This window comes from Lathyrus oleraceus, chromosome 3, assembly GCF_024323335.1.
Source record: "Lathyrus oleraceus cultivar Zhongwan6 chromosome 3, CAAS_Psat_ZW6_1.0, whole genome shotgun sequence".
Classification (NCBI taxonomy): Eukaryota; Viridiplantae; Streptophyta; class Magnoliopsida; order Fabales; family Fabaceae; genus Lathyrus; species Lathyrus oleraceus.
The window spans coordinates 502481051-502501285 of record NC_066581.1 but is presented as its reverse complement, the minus strand read 5'-3'; the positions used below and the strand labels follow the sequence as shown (position 1 = coordinate 502501285).

The following is a 20235-nucleotide window of genomic DNA, read 5'->3' as shown; positions in this document are numbered from 1 at the left end:
ATATCATATTATAAAATTTATCTTTAAAATTAATTTTTTTTATTTATGTAATTATTTGATTTCATTATCAACAACAATATTTATCTATCTACTTTTATATATATAAGTAATTGAGGATGATATGAGTAGTTAATTGTAATTTTTTATAATGACATCTTAGTATTAAAATAAAAATATATAAAATGATTTTTTTAAAAAAGATTTAGTAAAATATTATTTTAAAATTAAATAAAAAATCAATTTAACTATATTTTAATCGAACATATTTAAACTAATAATTAATTTTTAAAATTCACAAAAGAAACCATAAACAATTATTCATATATTTAATCCTTTTAAATCATTTTTGTATAATAAATTGATCATTTAAGTTTTTTTATAACAAATTGGTCATTTAGATTAATTTCAAATCTTTTTCTTCGTGTTTAGAATAGTTAGAACATTTAGAGATTTCTCATTGCATTTTATCATTTTCATAACCACTCAAATTAACTACATCCACAATTTACATATTTAGACGGTTAAAAAAGACTAATGATGCACATGTTTGATAACTTAAAGGACCGAGTTGTTACAAATAAAAACTTAAATGACAAATTTATTACACAAAAATAATATAAAAGACTTTTGATATAATTTTGCTTATATATCATATAGTTTTAAATTATAAATTCATAACAAAATACGTTTTCAATTATTTGATAAATTACTATTTTTAAAATAAATATTTTTTTACAAATTATTATATAAATATATAATAATATTAAAAAAATAAAAATTTAGTAGGGACATATACCTCCTTATCACATAATCTGGCTCCGTCCCCGTGCCCAGACCACTGATCAACTAACGCATTTATATTTTTTCTTAAAACATATTTTAAATAAAACACAAAAAATTGTTTTTCTTAATAAATTTAAAAATAAATTTTATTTTATTTATAAGTAATGTGATTTAAAACTAAAGAAAAGTTGTAATGAAAAAAACAATTAAAAAGAAATGAAATCTTAAAATAACAAACTCCGATACTATAGAAATTTTTGTTACCAAAGACACCCTCGTCTAGCGCGTGGAGAATTGAAATCAATACAAAGAAACATATATATCTTTTAAGAAAAAAAAAACTTACTTTGTTTTGTTTTATATCATTTCTCTTATATTTAATTTGTTTCTATTTCATTTATAAATTTTCATAAAACAAATTTTAAATAAAAATACAAAAACTTAGTTTTTTCTTAGTGTTATTTATGACTTGCTGAAGAGATGTACTAACAAGAAAATAAATAGATAAAAAGGTGTTAGAAGAACTAAAATTCATTTCGAAAATTTAGTGATGAGCAAAAAAGAAGAAAAATAAAGTTATGTCATAAATGTAATAATAAGAATATCAGACATGTGACACTAACAACTTTGCTTTCTTTTAAAATTAAATCTCAACTCTTTTACATTTTATTTTAACTTTCTTTTTATCGTCCATGGCCGCTGTCCCACCATCCTATCTTTTACATTTTATTAATCTCAATGGGATATTATTCTCTTTTACAAGGCAAGTCCATTTTCGACGAGAGGTGTGAAATTTTAGCACAAAACTTTATCTCAATGCAAACTAAGGGAACTAATTTTATGAAGGAGCATTATAAGGCTTCGACTATTTAATTTTGACCAAAATGTCATATCAATTTGATCTTCAATTCAGTTTAAACAATGATAAAAATATTTATGATTGGAAAAGAAATTTAGATTTTTATAATCTATTGAATAAATAATCTATGTATATCCATATATATATATATATATATATATATATATATATATATATATATATATATATATATATATATATATATATATATATATATATATATATATATATATATATATATATATATATATATATATATATATATATATATATATATATATTGTTCTAGTTTCACATATTTCTATTATTTTAATCTAACTAAATTATTATTTCAACTTTCATGTCTTATATTTTAAAATTAAAATTTGAAAAATAATTATATTTTTAAAGATAAATTTATAAAGAAAAAATATCTGACAAACTTTCATAATTAATTTTAAATTTACTTTATTTACAATATTGACTTAGACATACATATCATTTTTATTTTCTCCATCCATTTAGTGTTTATTTTATATCAAACATTATGGTAATGTTCTGGTAAAAGTTTAATATTTAAAAAATATAAGCAATCTTATGCTTTTAAACCATTCAATTTAATTGTTATTTATTGTATTTACATGTGATAAGGTTAAAATTTGATATATTATACTTAGTTAAACATATTTCAAAATTCAGAGAACAAACTCAAAGAAAACTTAAAACTTTTACCTATTTAAAACTTTTACCTATACAAACGACAATGTTTGAATTTATGACAATAAAAAAATTTGTAACAACTATTTTCGTGTTTTAAAAATTAGTATGATTCATATAAAATAAATAAGTTGTATGGTTAGCAAATACATAAATATTATATGAATTAAATTCCATTAAAATTGTATGATATTTAGACTATAGTAAAATTACATGATATTATAAATAATTCATAAATGTTATATGATGGGGAAAGTGTAACTATCGTAACATCATAAATTTGTATTATCAAAAAATAATATTTAACTTATGTGAAATATTTTTTAAGTAAAAGAAAATATTATTCAAAAATTAAATAAAAGAGAAGTCTAAAGGACATAAATGAAATTAAGAAAGAGAAGAAAAAAAAGTAAACAAAAATTATAAAGGAAAATTAAATTACTAAGATCGTTGCGAACAACCTTTAAAGTGGGTAAACTTCAATAAACATTGATTAGTATTTATAAAAAAATCTTCTAAGAATTTGTCATGAGAAATATTTACATTGAAGATTTCATCATCATAGTTTGTTGATCTCACTCAGCCATTTATTTTAAATGACAAATAATATTCTATAAGTAATGGTGGTAAAAAAAATATAAAAGTACAACGGTGAATAAGCCTTGATTAATATTTATAAAAAATTCTTCTAATATGAACTTGTCATGAGTAATATTTACATTGAAGATTTCATCATCATAGTCGTTGATCTCAAAAGAATAAGACGTGCCAAAATACAACAAAAGAAATAAAGAACAATATAAGAACAACGAACAATAAAACCAATCTTGCCTACAAATCCGACAATAGAAATCTCGCAAGAAAATTTCTAAACTACTAAAATTCATTCTGCTGAAAACAAGTTTAGATATCAAACCACCAGATCCACCATCAACAGATCATATGACAACAGAAGAGCACCAAGAAAAAACATATACTCGAATCTACCTTGAAGCCAAAACAAACACTTGGCTCGTTATAGATGCGGATATAGGTTAGAATTCTGAAGTCATTCAGTGAATGTTCAACATTTCACTCTTGATTAACCCATAAGTCATTTCCATATCAAAAAATGCTCTTTTCCTTCACCTCATTCGCTAATTTTGTGACTCTGTTAAAGATAACATCATTATGCACTTTCCAGATGGACCAGACAACAACATGCCAAATAAAAAGATATTCACCCCTAATCTTAATCCTACCGCCTAAAGATATTATACCTCACAAACAAGACTAGATCGCAATTAGAAAAGAGATGAGAAATCATCTCAACAAAATTCCCGCACAAGTGACAAGAAATCCTACTAGGATCAAGAATGACCCCTCTATTAGCCAATTTTTCTCTAGATTGGAGTTTATCTTGCAAAAATTTCCATGAGAATGCCAAGATCTTTAAATGAGCCCAACTGAATCAGATCAAGGGAAGGATCAAACTTTCTTCCGCAAGAGAAGCCAAGGAAGAGGTCGGGCTAACATTTTGAATAAGGTAAGAAGAGGTCACTAAAAAAGAAATCTCTCTAGAATGCTTCCAAAATCACTTATCTCTCTCAAAGGACGAAGTGACACCTCTAAGAAGAGATAAAAGATCGTCAAACACTAGAAGCTATATAAGAAAAAAGGGCATCCACGACCTAAGATCCCAAGTCAAGACCCTGTCAACCACCAAGCCTAACTCACCCACATTCCTGTATTGCTGGAGAGAATTAGAGAACAAACCATGGAACCTTGTCTTTAAGGAGACATTCATTATCCAAGGGTTCTTCCAAAACAAAGTCTAATAATGCCATTAGAAAATCAATCAGAGTTATTTTCCTCTTTGGATCCGAGGACGGACAACTTTTTCCACCAGGAAGAAGAAGAGCGAGATCCTTAGGTCCTCCCCCCAAAGGATATAGGAAACCACTATAAATCCATATTTAGCTACAAGTATGTCCCTCCAAATACCTAAATCACCTATAAGCAATCTTCATCTCCATTAAAGAGCAAGATTAACCACCCAGAGATACCACACACCTAACCTTCCTTTATTCTTAGGCTTATAGAATCTTCCCATTTAATCCAGGATATTTTTGAGGCAACATTCTCCCTCCCCAAGAGAAACCTTCTTTGAAGCTTGACAAGATTTTTCCAAACCAATCTTGGCATCTTCATGAAAGACAAGAAGATTATGGGGATTGCATTAAGAACAAAATTATAGATAACCACTCTACCACCCAAACTGATATATAACCACTCTCCCTAGCAGAGTCGCCACTTAATTTATGTAGCGGTAAATTCATGACCATTAAGCTATGGATAAACTTAACGTCAACAAAACCAGAGTCACCACCGCGCTTTTATTGTTTCTAAAGGAAAAGGGAAAAGTACGAACAAAACCCAAAGATAAGAAGTTTTCAAATCAAAACTAATAAAATTCCAGAGATTACAAGTAAGGGGGTTGGTTACACAGAGGGAAGGTGTTAGCACCCAAAGTGTCTTAGGTACTCCTAGGGAGCCCATTTTTATGTGTGTATGTGTTTTTGGTACAAAATGATGTTTGCAATAAATAGAGTGAGGGGATGAGGAAAGAATTCATTAATTATATTTTTGTGTTTGACAAGACCTTCGGACTTGTGCATACGTACCACCATAAAAATGAGGGATCAAAACCTCGTAGTTCGTGGTAACAATTTCAAAGTGCGTGAATTGTTTTTAATCAATGTTTAAGTTTAAAAGAGGCACAAAGGGGCCTAAAAGAGTTTGAATGAGTGTTATTTCTTTTTGTCTCTTTGAAATTTTAAGTCAATATGGTTAAGTTCATTTACAAGTTGATTAAGAAAAAAGTGTAAAAATACAATGGCATAAGGCCAAAGTTTCTAATTTGCAATAAAGTCTAAGTTTAGAAATCACAAGCAAAGAAGATTTTTTAAAAAAGGGGGGAGAGATTTGAAATTTAAGAAGTGGGAGGAGATGAAGAGACTAATCCTAACCAAAAATTTAAAAGTTAATAGTTGAAAAGATCTGACCAATGGGATGCAATCCAATAGACAAGAATGTCATATAGGAACCCACTTTTTCCTTTGGACTTTACAATCAAGCAATATCAATAAGCAAGCAAGATGAAGAGCAAGGCATCAAATAAAGATAGCCACATCCAAGCTAGCAACTTTATAATCTTTTTCATAATCTTCCCCGTGTATCAGATGACATACTCCTTGAATGGCTCAGAATAAGGCATTAGACACATGTTCAAAGTAACATTTGCATCAAGACCATGTAGCAGATGAACTCAGAGGGATCTCAATACGTGCATCAGATGAAAGAAAGTTCAATTCACAATGACTTGGTTTTAGAAAAGTTGGCATTGGCCAAGTCCTTTTGCATAGGGAGTGTTGCCTAATTCTAAGGCAAAGGCTCAGATCAAATCCAACAGTCCACACAAACATTTTTTAAGAGTTTTTGTTGTTTATTATGTACTTTAAGGTCCTAAGACCACAATCACAAATAAGATACACAAACAAGTATATACAAACACAATGTATGGCTCAAGTGAGCAAAGTGAAAATGACATAAACATAAACAAGTCAAATGATATGTATAATGGAAAATGATAAATGACTTATATTTAAATTGCATAGAGTAAATGACTTGAAATTAAAAGTTATTCAAATGTTAGTTGATTATAAGTTAATGGAGTTTTGCTTTTTTTATTGTTTAAGTCATTCTTTGGAGAACACTCAACCCTCTATTCACAAGCATGGATCTTTGAACCAATACATCTCCCAAAGGAAGGAAAAATGACCAAGTTTCCACATAATACCATGAAAGGGGGGAGACTTACAATCTCACTTACTAGAATGCTATACCTTTGTGTCAAAATTTAGCGCTATGTTAAGCAATAATAATTGGACTTATGTAAAAGTCACAACTATCTGAGGCGGGGCAATGAAAATTTTGGTGTTAATGCATGTTAGAGATATAGTATAATGAACCATACTCCTAAAATATACCACACACAAAAAGAAAATAATCAAAGGGTGAACCTAATCTCATCCATACTTGTACTAGTTCATGAACCAATTAGCCTTAGGATATTGAGATGTCATTGGCCAATAAAAGGAATGGGATGAAAGGGATTGAAGATGAAGAGGGAGGGGAAATGAGACAAACACAAATTGATCATCAGAGGAATTTTATCAAATTAAAATCATTCATTCATTTTGGGAGATGAAATATACCTTTCATCAATCCCCTAAGTTCAATGATTTTAATCTAACAAAAGTCAAATCAACCTTGACCATGGCCCAAGCACAATAGTCAAACTCCACAAGTCAATAAAAATAGCTCAACACAATTTATTTTCAATTAAACAAATTAAAAATCAATTATAAATGCATTAAATTAAATTATGTTTTATCAAAAACCTAAAACCTCTTCAAAACACCAAATAAATGACCAAGAGATTTATCATAGGTGAAACAAGGTCAAAGGACCTTGGAGAAAAAATTTCACTATTTTTGAAAAGTCAGAAGTATTTTTAAACAATTAAAAATATGGACAAAAACAATTAATCATGAAAAATATCAATATTGATCCAAAAAATAATTTTAATTCAGAAAATAAAAGAGAAAAATATTTGAATTTTTTTGGTGAAAGTCCCATATTTTTTGGATCAATAATGAATATAATATGAAATAATGAAAATAAAGCAAATAAAATGAAAATTCAAAAATTCAAAAATACGTGGACCATCTGATCTCCCTCATTAATTGAGGTGGCAGATAATATGGTTCAGCGTGCACATTCCACATGGACTTGATTCAAATGAGCAACATGCGTGGTAATCACAACCAACGCCCAAGATTAAAACAATTTAAATGGATCATGTGGTTGAGGAGCTTGCCAACACATCGCCGGAGCCAGAGCTCCGGTCTTCTTCTCCGGTGGACCTCACCAGACTGGTCCACCTTCAACCATCACCAAAATGAAGAAGCAAGACATGGATTTAAAGAAAAAATGCTCAGGAGCTCGAATCTAGCCTCAATTTTTTCTAACTCCAAGTATATGAGAAGATACAGGGAGTTGAATTTTGAGGATCATGAACTGAGTTGCTTCGATTTGACCTCAAAGCAACTCAATCTTGTTGCCTACATTGGTAGGACTTCATACAACCAAAAATAAACAAGAATAGTGGAGAAATTAGAGAGAACCAAAGAGTGGAAGTTTCTGAAAATTCACCTTTGAGTTGATCCAATTTGACTTGATCTTAATCTGGATTTGATTGCTTTCTCCTCCTCTTGCTTACAGAAACCAAATGAACTGAAAATGGAAGTGAATTTCTAGAGTTTGAACTTCCAAACAAAAAGGTGAAGTTCAAGCTCGATTTCAAAAGAAATCTCAGAAAATTCTATGGCAGTGAGGATTTGCAGAGGTCTAGCAAGGCTTGGGCAAGGTGTTGATGATGAATTTGAAGCCTTAAGCTTGTTTAAATAGGCAATGTGTTTTATATTTGCACCACTTGAAAATTGGACAAAATTAGTAATTCACTTGCATGGGTGCATGGGCAATCATTTGGGCTTCAAGAGTGATGCAATCCAACTCCAAATCGTGTACAAAGTCTGCTGAAACCATCATGCGCAAGCATTCAAATGGAAATGATCATGTGAAGTTCAATCTTTCCAAAACACTTCCCATAATGAAACCATGCGCAAGTCCTTCAATTTTCGTCCAAATGAGATAATCTTGGATGTTTTGGAAAGGTAAGATCAAGGGGAATGACTTTTATGTTGAACACTTTTTCATTTGAATCTTGGATCATGATGAATGTTTAGGTGGAAGTTTGGGAAATCAAACATATTTGAAAATTTTCTAAGTCCCAAGTCAAATGTTCACTTCTTCCACCCTGAATAACTTTTTCTATGGACTTCAAATGAGAAAGGTTCCTTCATCAAAGTTGTATCTCTTTAAAACATATTAAATTTAGTCACCAATTTGACCTCATTTGTATTTGGGATGAAGGAGTTATGCATTTTAGAAGTTGAGGAAAATCACTTGTTCAATGGTATTGGCCCAAAATGACCTATAATGTTTCCTCTTGGCACCTTCATTTGCAAGTTGAATCTTCACTTCCTCCTAACATCGAAGTTGAAGTAGACATATTTAAATTGATCATGGGATTTGAATGGATTTCATATCATAACAATTGACAAAGTTATGATCTTGGGAAGTTGACCTCCAAATTAGGGTTTAAACAAAATGACCTATAATCTTTCACCATAATGTCGCAACCTGAAAAAAACAGTAGTGCGAAAAAAAACAACCGGCGAAGAAAAAGACAGAAGAGTCGCCACCGTGCGTTATTTATCCCAAAGGAGGGAAAGGAAACGCTCGAAGTAAACCTGGAAAGAGGAAAGGAAAAGACAAGGTCTCGCAACCAAATCTTGGGTTCGGGAGTCGATTATGCGAAGGGAAGGTATTAGCATCCCTACGCATCCGTAGTACTCTACGGGATCCACTCTTGTTGTTCTTGTCTAAAGGATGTGTGTTTATCTAATGTACTATTTACTAAAAGAAAGGGTCAAAGAAAATGACTCGCACGGATGTCGCATCCACTGCATACGTATCTCATCTGAATATGAGAGTCAGAGTCTTCGTAGCTCGGCTACCTATGAGTGAAAGAGGAGTGTGCTCGCTAAGACATCGCGTCTTATGCCTACGTATCTCATCGGGAATTAGAATCAGAGCAAAACGTAGTTCAGCTAACTACGGGAACAAAGGTCTCGATTGCAACTAGGGCAAGAGAAAGGAAAGGGTCTCGATCGCAACGAGGGCGAGAGAAAGGATCGCAGCAAGGGCGAAAGCAAACAAGGATTAGTTGTTAGTTGTTAGTCAAACTCGGCAAGACATCGCATCTTGTACCTACGTATCTCATCTGAACATGAGAATCAGAGTTGCCGTAGTTCGGCTACACGCACGCAAAACAAAACACACGCAGGAAACCGACTGCCAATCGCTGGACTTATGTCAGACTCCACACAAACAGGAAAACATGGAAACCGAATGCCAATCGCTGGACTTACATCGGACTCCGAACCAACAAACACACACAGGAAACCAACTACCAATCGCTGGACTTATGTCAGACTCCTACACACACAAAGGGTTTAATCGGACGCTGAATCGTCAGAAGCAACAACAAAGTTGAACAAACAAGCTAACAGGGAGTCTGGTACTCGAGCCTGCTAGCTGTCAAGCAAACACACATAAAAAAGGAAAAGAGTGAACACACAGACTAACAGGGAGTCGGGAACTCGAGCCTGATAGCTGGCAAGCACAACACACTCAAAAAAAGAAAAGGGTGCCCGGAGAGATCTCGTGCGACCTCCTGCCTATGTACCTCATCTGGTATGAGGATCAGGGCAACGTAGTTCCCCTAAATAGGGGATTGCCATCTGAATATGGACTTACAAAAGGAGGACACCAGTTGTGTCAAAGGAGAGTGGGCAATGTGTTCACATCCTAGCAGCAGGTGTCGCAGCTCGCTGAATCGAGTCTTAGGCAGTTACCTCTTTGCAATAGAACGGACTACACGCCACAAGATCGGAGATGCTCGGAAAGGTCTAGAAGTGGGGAAGCTCTGCCCTAGAGTTGTCATGCAATATGTACTTAGGTGTTTAGGATTTACAAATGGGAATATCTACCTAATGTTATCATACAAAAGAATATGGGAATCCTACCTATGTTATCATACAAAAGAATATGGGAATCCTACCTATGTTATCATACAAAAGGATATGGGAATCTTACCTATATTATCATACAAAGGGTTCTATCTAATGGGTGTTACCTAATCGGAACAAGAGTTGACGAGTGGAGCAAGGAGAAGTGTTAGGGATAAGGGTAGATGGCGATGCATGAAGCAATCGACTTACAAGGTTGATGGCGATGCATAAAGCAACCGACTTACAAAAGGGTGGATGAATACGTGCTGGTTCTGTTAGGTTTTGAAAAATGATTACTCGACGTTGGATCGAGGTTTTGATCTTGTTTTGAAATGGTTATCGAATGTTCATTTTAATTCTTGTATTAACAGATGAATAAAGAATGAAAGAATAAATATTATACATTTCATGGGAGAGGGATACATTTGTTATGAATGGGGATTCAAAGTATTGGAATAATTAAATCGGGTCCAAACAATAAATAATGCAATATATGAGTGTAAGTGCAAAGGAACCAGCTCATTGTAAGAAAGCCCAAGAGCAAGCTATGTGAGGTTGATGGCGATGCTTAAAAAGCAATCGACTTACAAGGGTGTGAAAATGGGCTCGACATTGAATCGAGAAAATATGATTTTTATAATTTTAAAAATGGTTTTGGATGAATGATGAAATTAAAAGAAAATAAATTTGCATTATTAACAAATGGAACTATGAGTATAATAAAGGCATAAACATAAAAAGAAATGAAAATGCTAAAAGAAAATAAAATAGCTAAAAGAAATAAAATGCCAAAAAATGCCACACATGAGTATTGAACCCACCCCACTCAAGACTATGATACTACCCTTCTCCACCAGACCACTTATCATTAGTTATTATCTTGATGCTAGACTGGATAAATAAACTAAAATGGATTAAAAATTAGAATTAAAATAAAAACTAAGATAAAAATAAAAGTCTGTTGGACTACCAAAAAAGAAATGAAAAATCAAACCCAGCCGCCTGGCTGTTGGGTTATCAATGGGGAATAAGTTGGAAATAGAAAAAACAATTATTACCTAATATCCTAGGAATTCTAAGCAAAACCTTTAATGTTTTTAAAAAACCTATTCTGTTTAAAATGAACTAAAAAAAGAAAAAATGGAACAGTAGCAGACTCGTTCTCTCCCTCACTCTCTCCCCAATCTCACAAACTCACTCTCTCAAACAAACGCCTTCTACCTCAGCATCTCTCAAACTCGCTCAAACGAAATCTCCCTCTGCTCTCAAAATCGCTCGCACCTATTGTTGGTGTAAGCCCTAGAGGCCAATACATTTTGGTACTTGTATCGAATAATAAAAGGCATTCTCTTTATTATGGTTGATTAATAAAGTCCCTGGAATAGATAGTCCGTTTAATGTATTAAGTGTGACTTAATCATGAGAACACATTAAACATAAGGACATTATTCCTAAAGTATCCGTAGTCGAGCTTTAGTGTGAAGTGGGATAACATTAAAGCATTAAGACTATTATGTTTGTAGACTGATGATCACATCTCATGGATCATGGATAAAGAGTTATCAAGTCTTAAACATAGGTATGAATATTAGGAGTAATATTTATACCGGATTGACCTGCTATGAGAATACTATATAGAAAGTTATGCAAGGTGTCATAAGTTATTCTCATGGTGATAATAGTGTATTCCACTCTTCGACCTGAAACCGCTATGGATCCTAGATGTAGAGTCGAGTGCTTTATTGCTGATCCAACGTTATCCGTAACTGGATAACCATAAAGGCAGTTGATGGGTACTCCACAAAGCATGCTGAGGGACATGAGTGACCTAGATGGAATTTACCCATCCTGCATAACAGGATAAATGTCTATGGGCCCAATATTGAACTGGACAAGGATGACACGGTCTATGCCTTGTGTTCAATATAGACATAAGGGCAAAAGGATAATTATACACATAAGTATTATCACAGAAGGAATTGTCAGATCACATGACATTTTCGTGTCTTGGGTAGCAGTGATGTGTTGCTAGATACCGCTCACTATTTATTATGTTAAATGTGTGATTTAATATAATTGCCAACGTCACGAAAACCTACAGGGTCACACACAAAGGACGGATTGATGAGAGATAGAGTAACTAAGGAATATCGTAAGGTATGGTACCCTTAAGTGAATTATAGAACATCGTAAGGTACGGTGTACTTGAGTAGAATACGAAATATGGTAAGGTACCATGGGCTTAAGTGATTTTGGGCATATTATAAGATATGGGCCAAAATACACTTAAGTGGGCTTTTTAGCTTGAAGCCCACACAAGTGGTTCTATAAAAAGAACCCTTGTGCAGAAGCAAAAATTTGCGGTTGCATTCTTTTCGTTTTCACTCTCTCTCTCTCTCTCTCACTCAAAGCCTTCATTCGTACCAGCTAGCACTGAGATTGAAGGAACCCGTTCGTGTGGACTGAGTAGAGACGTTGTCATCGTTCAACGTTCGTGATCGCTTCGTGGATCTGCATCAAAGGTTTTGATCGTCACAAGAGATCTGCACCAAAGGTTTCAACCGTCACAAGAGGTAAATACTCTATCACTGATCATGACCATTCGTAAGGATCTCTAAAGGAGAAAATTTTAATTTCCGCTGCGTTTTGGACCGCAATTCTCCTTCACCTATCTCTCATTCTCACCAAAACCCTTTCAATCGTGCTCTCTCTATCTCACCAAAACCCTCTCAATCGCGCTCTCTCTACTCTCGGTATTGCTCTCACGAAATCGCTCTCATCCACAACAACTCATACTGAAACAAAAACGGGAAGCTCACCTTGCTCAGGTAACAATCGACCCTCTTTACTTCGCCTCCCTCAATCGGTTTCCTTTCTGACTTGGGGATTTAGGGTTCTTGGTGGAATCGTTGTCCGCCTCCCTCTTCTTTCGTTTCTCTCTGATTTCTCTTTTTTTTTTGGGATTAGGGTTTATAGTCTCTTTTCCGCCTCCCATTTTCTTTTACTGATTCACTCTCTCTATTTATGCTCTCAGCTTAGGGTTTCGAATTTGGTCCTTGGATTCAAAAGAGGCGTTCCTGCAAAACACTCTTTTGATGCTCAGAATTTGGTCCATCTCGTTTGATACTTGGATCTGGAACAGGTAACCTGAGCATGTGCCTTCTTCTTTGTTTTTGTCTCTATTCTGTTTTGGGATTTTTCTGGAATTTAACTGCCTTGCTGTTTTACTTTATCCTTTTTACTGCAGTGAATTTCTCTTGTCAGAAAACTCAGTTGGTTTGTGAATGAGGACTCAAAAGGTCGATGGTTCTTTGGCTGTAGCAGGTAACCTTTGTTCATGTTCTTGTTTTGAAGTTTTGGTTTTCAACCTTGCTATACAACATTGGTAGGCATGATTTGTTAGGAATGACCATCATGTTTGTAGCTTTTATATACTATTTTTTGTGATAATACAGAGTGGTAGCTAAGATTGGCTTGTGCATTGCAGGGAACCTGTTGCAGAACTCGATTTGTTCACTTAGTTTGACTAGCATGTTAGAACGTTCCTGCAAGGATCTTGACAGAGCTGCATTATCAGCAGCAGACCTGAGGAGTTCCTGTTCAAAGTTTCGTATCCTAGCCTCAAACTCAACCTTAATCTTGTCCAATTGCTTGGTTTTTGTAAGGGTGACTTCCTGTATTTTCAGTTCATGTTCTTCTTTCAGGTTTCTTATCTGTCGCATACACTCCTTAAGAGCACCATCTAACTGCGATGCCTGATCCTCAGCAGTAAGTTTTGAAAGAGTGACAGATTCTAGATGGTTCTTCAACGCCAAAGCTTTTGCTTCTGCCTTTTCCCAGCCTGAGACAGCATCTTCAGCTACTTTAGCATGTTGTTTTACCGAACCTTCCTTGGTATTTATCTCCGTGTTTGCTGCTGATAGTTTGTCATTCAATTCCGTGATCTCATCTTCAAGTGTCTCTACCTTTTCTTCATATGTCTTCACTTGATCTTCCAAACCCGTCAGATGTGAATATGACTCTACAGAGATTTGGACATAGTTCGGCTTTATTGTGTGTTGTGTTACATCTGTGCAAACTACTCCCCAGGCATTTCATTTCCTTAGAATAATATTCAGCCCAGATTCGTGTGTGTTGATGGTGATGGAACAGTTCCAGTAGAGTCAACTAAGGTTTGTTAACTCTCCTCTTCATATCTTTATGCAATTAGTGGACTTTATTTTAATAATGCTTCATCTTTTGGCCTTGTATGCAGGCTGACGGCTTCATTGCGGAGGAAAGGGTTGGAAGTATCCTTTGTGAGCCTCATCTCATCTATTCAGGATTCTCAAGCACTGGCTGAGGGCAGGAGATCCCGATCCCTTTTACAATCCAATGATCAAGACGGTCAAAGCAATAGCGGTGACAAAATGTCCTTGAGCTCAATATCTGTTTCACAAGAAGGAGCCAATAAATTGCATTCCGAGGCTCATGCTACTGTCTTTGTTCACCCTGGCAGCGACGGTAAACAACACATTGAACTGAATGCATTATCTGTTTCAGTTGATGCCTCATGAATCATTCTGTTCAAGTGTACGTGAACATGGTGGGAATACTTGATGTATATTTTTATTGTGGCTGACATCTCTGTGTATATATAAGGACATTCATATGATACTGCCACCATATTCCTCAATGTTTTCTATGTTGTATAATATGTGTCAGTTATGATAAAAAATATCATCTCTAACATTCTTATCCAACTTTGTCAAGAGTGGCGTGCTATTCATATTTGTATCAGCCTATCTTTTATGTTTTTTTTTCATTTTTTCTTGTAAATGGACAAATGATTGATGATTGTGGTGAAAATTAGGGCTTTTGGATTTTGGATTGACTTTGGTCAAAGTTGACCGAAAAGTCAACTATTGACCAAAATCAACATTTGCTCAAAAATGTCAAGACTTGTATTTTCTTGTGTAGAATCAAATGTAATGGTTTACAATGACATGAAATAGATTGAAATGGATTAACAAATGGTTTGAAGTTGGTTTCCAAATTGTTTTGCCTTATGACTTGAATGTTTGACTTTTGAAAAATAACTTGACTGATAATGCACATGAACAAGGCCATGAAATGAGACCATAAGGTCAGGGTTTTGACATAGCATCCATGAACCAATAACATGACTAGCAAGTGGCTTGAAACACAAGAAGCATTGTTGTTCAGATGACCCAGACCATAGATGTATCCGCAATCACATGAACAACACCATGACTTTGGACCAAGACCAATCCTCATATAAGACCAAAGTAAGGTTAGGCCAAGCATGCTAAACAAACATAAAAAACATAAAGAATTCAAGACCAAAATCGGGGTATGACAGTTGCCCCTATTTAAGCGTCTTCAACTAGAGAATATGAACCAAGACGTTCTTCATATGATCATAGTGGGAGATGGTTAAATATTAAGAAGACCCGGATTTTGATCCTGAATCCCTATGAAATAATTAACAATGCCTGTCAGAATCGGCAAAGAAGCAATCTCATAAGAAGAATCCATCTGGTACGGTGAAAATCGGCCTGAGTACCGAAACAGAAAGTTGACCTGGATACCAAAATAAATGGTAACACAGGAATACCCATGGCCTGAATGCCGCACATTAGTCTGAACACTAAGCATCAGAATATGAGAGTATCAATGTTGGTCTGATCACCGGAAATCTGGTCTGAACACCACTTCGACTGGGAAATCGGAAAACTGGCCTGAATGCCACAAGTACTTCGACTTGATCGTCGGAAACTTCTTCTATCTGAAAATCGGAAAAAAAAAAACTGGCCTGAATGCCACTTCGGTCAGGATACCGGAAAATTGGCCTGAATGCCACAAGTTGCATCGACCTGAATGTCGGAAACTTCTTCGATCTGAATATCGGAAAAACTGGCCTGAATGCCACTTCGGTCTGGATACCGGGAACTGGCCTGAATGCCACAAGTTGCATCGACCTGAATGTCGGAAACTTCTTCGATCTGAATATCGGAAAAAACTGGCCTGAATGCCACTTCGGTCTGGATACCGGGAACTGGCCTGAATACCACTTCGGTCTAAACACCGGAAAATTGGCCTGAATGCCACTTCGGTCTGGATACCGGAAACTGGCCTGAATGCCACTTCGGTATGAATACCGGAAAATTAGCCTGAATGCCACTTCGGTCTGGATACCGGAAAAACTGGCCTGAATGCCACTTCGGTCTGGATACCGGAAAAAACTGGCCTGAATGCCACTTCGGTCTGAATACCGGAAAATTGGCCTGAATGCCACTTCGGTCTGAATACCGGAAAATTGGCCTGAATGCCACTTCGGTCTGGATACCGGAAAATTGGCCTGAATGCCACTTCGGTCTGGATACCGGAAAAAACTGGCCTGAATGCCACTTCGGTCTGAATACCGGAAAATTGGCCTGAATGCCACTTCGGTCTGGATACCGGAAACTGGCCTGAATGCCACTTCGGTCTGGATACCGGAAACTTCATGCCTATCAGCCTCGGCAGAAATAGGGAACATGATAATTGAGGCGGCACGTGGGCCAACGACCCATGCTGGGGATAATAAGTCATGAACAAACTTTCAGTCTGAATACTGGAAACAAATCTCTGGCTTATCACTTAGGATACCGAGAATGTTTTATGCTTACATGCGTATGTTTGAATTTTGCGATGGCGTAATGCTCCATGAAAATGGAAATGCTACGCGATTTGGGAGGATGCAATGCAATATGATTCTACATGCAGGGATGCGAAATGCTGGGGAAAATGCCAAGCTGAAGCAAGAAATCCTGTTGGGGAAATGATCACAATCTTCTGGACCCTGGCACTACTATTGGAGATGCACAGCATAATGAACTATGTGGGGAAATGACCGGCCGCGCGGTGTTCTGGCAATGGCGAGATACCGAGACTCTGACTGGGGAAAGAACGGCGCTGCAAACCTGTTGTTGGGGGAAGCGATAGTGGTTCTGGAAACCATAATCTACGAGAGATGACTCAGCAGGGGGGAGCAAACACCGATACGGTACCGAGGTTATGCTTCCAGGAAAGAGATCATCGATCTGGGATTGAAATCCTCGATCTGGCATCGAACTCTGAGGAGCAGCTGCTTCTGCTGGGAAGATACAGTCTGGTACTGTCAACTCCGTTGGGGAGTGTAGTCTGGCACTGTCAACTCTACTGGGGATATACAGTCTGGCACTGTTAACTCTACTAGGGATATACAGTCTGGCACTGTTAACTCCGCTGGGGATATACAGTCTGACACTGTTAACTCCGCTGGGGATATACAGTCTGGCACTGTTAACTCTACTAGGGAGTGTATAGTCTGAAACACATGCTTGGGAAGCACCGTAGTGAGAATCTGCTGGGAATCTTAAGGAAATGCCCCGAGTGTACCTATTCTGAATAGATGATTCAAAATACTTAAAATTTACAGCAATTTTAAATGTTCATTGAGCATGTACCTGCAAAGCTCTTATGTTTCATGATGCAATGTTTATCAAAAATTCGGACGTCATTTTTGCAAACAAAACAGTAAAATGAAAATGAACAGAGAGATGTACTGAATAACATGATTTTATTGATTGAATGGCCTCTGAATAGGCATTTACATCAGGAAGCAATCCCTGGAAAGAGGTAATTGCACAAAAGATAAAATATAAATTAATCTAATGGCAATGTGAAATGGATTTCTATTGGATTCCAATTCTGCTATGACTTGCCCGTCTTCAAGATCCTCTAGATGATCAGCCTTCGGAAAAAAGGTGATTGGACTGTTTCTATCCTTTGAAAGTTTCCAGTCACCGACATGAGATGAGATTCAGAACTAACTCAGAACGCAACCATTCGCTTAATCCCTAACTTTTACCTGGATCGCCCTTTTCGGGTTTTCAATCCACCGGGATACCCATTTTTGCCTAAGTTGCCTTTTCGGGTTTTCAACTTACCGGGTGTACAATCTTTTAATTTTAATCCCTAACTTTTGCCCGAACCTTTTTTTTCATTTTCTTGGTTCGCCGGGATGCCCATTTTTGCCTGGACTGTTCTTTTTACCGTCCAGCGGGTCTATTTTATGCGAAGTATTTTTTAACTGCGTCTGAGTTTACCGGGGAAGTGAAGTCTTCACCATCCATCGTTGCAAGCATTAAGGCCCCACCATCGAAAACCTTGGTGACGATATATGGTCCCTCATAGTTAGGAGTCCACTTGCCCCTGTGATCCGTCTGAGGAGGAAGGATCCTTTTCAACACTAAATCTCCGACTTGGAAACAACGAGGACGCACTTTCTGATCAAAGGCTCTCTTCATCCGACTCTGATACAACTGCCCATGACAAATGGCTGCCATTCGCTTCTCTTCGATAAGACTCAACTCATTGAACCTTGTCCGAATCCATTCAACTTCATCTAGCTTGACATCCAACAGGACTCTTAGAGAAGGAATCTCCACTTCAACAGGTAGGACTGCTTCCAAACCATACACAAGGGAGTAAGGGGTTGCCCCGGTCGATGTACGTACTGAAGTACGGTACCCATGCAAGGCGAAGGGTAGCATCTCATGCCAGTCTCTGTACGTAACGACCATCTTCTGCACGATCTTCTTTATGTTCTTATTTGCTGCCTCAACAGCACCGTTCATCTTAGGACGATAGGGGGAAGAATTGTGATGCTGAATGTTGAAGTTCTGGCACAACTCCTTCATCATTTTGTTATTGAGATTGGAACCATTATCAGTAATGATTCTCTCTGGAATCCCATAGCGACAAATGATTTCCTTCTTAATGAAACGGGCAACCACATGTCTGGTGACATTCGCGAATGACGCTGCTTTGACCCACTTGGTGAAATAGTCGATGGCCACAAGGATGAAGCGATGCCCATTGGAGGCGGTCGGCTCAATCCTTCCAATCATATCAATGCCCCACATAGCGAACGGCCACGGCGAAGACATCACATTCAGAGGATTTGGCGGCACATGCACCTTGTCAGCATAAATCTGGCATTTATGACACTTCCGAGCATACTTGAAACAATCTGATTCCATGGTCATCCAGTAATAACCCGCCCTTAACAATTTCTTAGCCATTGCATGTCCGCCGGCATGAGTACCGAAGGAACCTTCATGAACTTCCTGCATTAACATGTCCGCCTCGTGTTTGTCCACGCATCTGAGCAAAACCATGTTGAAGTTCCTCTTATACAGTACATCGTCTTTGTTCAAAAAGAAACTGCCTGCCAATCTTCTCAAAGTCTTTCTGTCATTGTTGGATGCCCCTGCAGGGTACTCTTGATTCTTCAGAAAGCACTTGATATCGTGATACCAGGGCTTGTCATCAACCATTAGTTCAGCGGCAAACACATACGCGGCCCTATCAAGGCGCATAACATCGATCCTAGGAGCATGGTTCCACCGAACCACCTTGATCATGGAGGATAGAGTAGCAAGAGCATCTGCCATCTGGTTCTCATCACGAGGTATATGATACAGCTTTACTGTTGTGAAGAAAGTCAATAGTCTTCTCGTGTAATCTCTGTACAGGACCAGAGTAGGCTGGAGAGTGTTCCAATCACCACTCACTTGATTGATCACTAGAGCTGAATCTCCGAAGATGTCCAGAGTCTTGATTCTCAAATCAATGGCTTGCTCAATACCCAAGATACATGCCTCATACTCAGCTTCATTATTGGTGCACTCGAAAGTCAGACGAGCGGTGAAAGGCATGTGGGCACCTTTCGGAGTAGTAATGACAGCGCCAATTCCACTTCCTTTGGCGTTGACGGCCCCATCAAACGTTAAAATCCACTTTTCATCTGGATCAGGCCCCTCCCCAACAACTGGCTCTTCACAGTCTTTCATCTTGAGGAACATGATGTCTTCATCTGGAAAATCAAACTTCATCGGCTCGTAGTCTTCAATCGGTTGTTGAGCAAGATAGTCTGACAGAATACTCCCCTTGATGGCTTTCTGGGATGTATACTGGATATCATACTCTGTCAGTACCATTTGCCAACGAGCAACCCTTCCGGTGAGAGCTGGCTTCTCAAATATGTATTTGACTGGATCCATCTTGGAGATTAGTAAGGTTGTGTGAGTCAGCATGTATTGTCTCAATCGCTTAGCAGCCCATGCAAGT

At 36.6% G+C, this 20235-nt stretch overlaps 1 protein-coding gene and 1 long non-coding RNA gene across 2 annotated transcripts; one reads left to right on the top strand and one right to left on the bottom strand.

The window, feature by feature from the left end:
• Positions 1 to 12777: 12777 nt before the first annotated feature.
• On the top strand, positions 12778 to 13409 carry LOC127128395 (uncharacterized). Its single transcript, XR_007805884.1, has 3 exons — positions 12778 to 12905; positions 13112 to 13219; positions 13325 to 13409. It is a non-coding gene; the product is annotated as an uncharacterized LOC127128395 (long non-coding RNA).
• Positions 13410 to 13511: 102 nt separating this feature from the next.
• LOC127131848 (filament-like plant protein 6) lies at positions 13512 to 14607 on the bottom strand. Its single transcript, XM_051060739.1, has 2 exons — positions 14568 to 14607; positions 13512 to 14155 (listed from the first exon to the last, which is right to left on the bottom strand). Exons 1-2 carry the CDS (start codon positions 14605 to 14607, stop codon positions 13512 to 13514), a joined length of 684 nt encoding a protein of 227 aa, XP_050916696.1.
• Positions 14608 to 20235: the final 5628 nt, after the last annotated feature.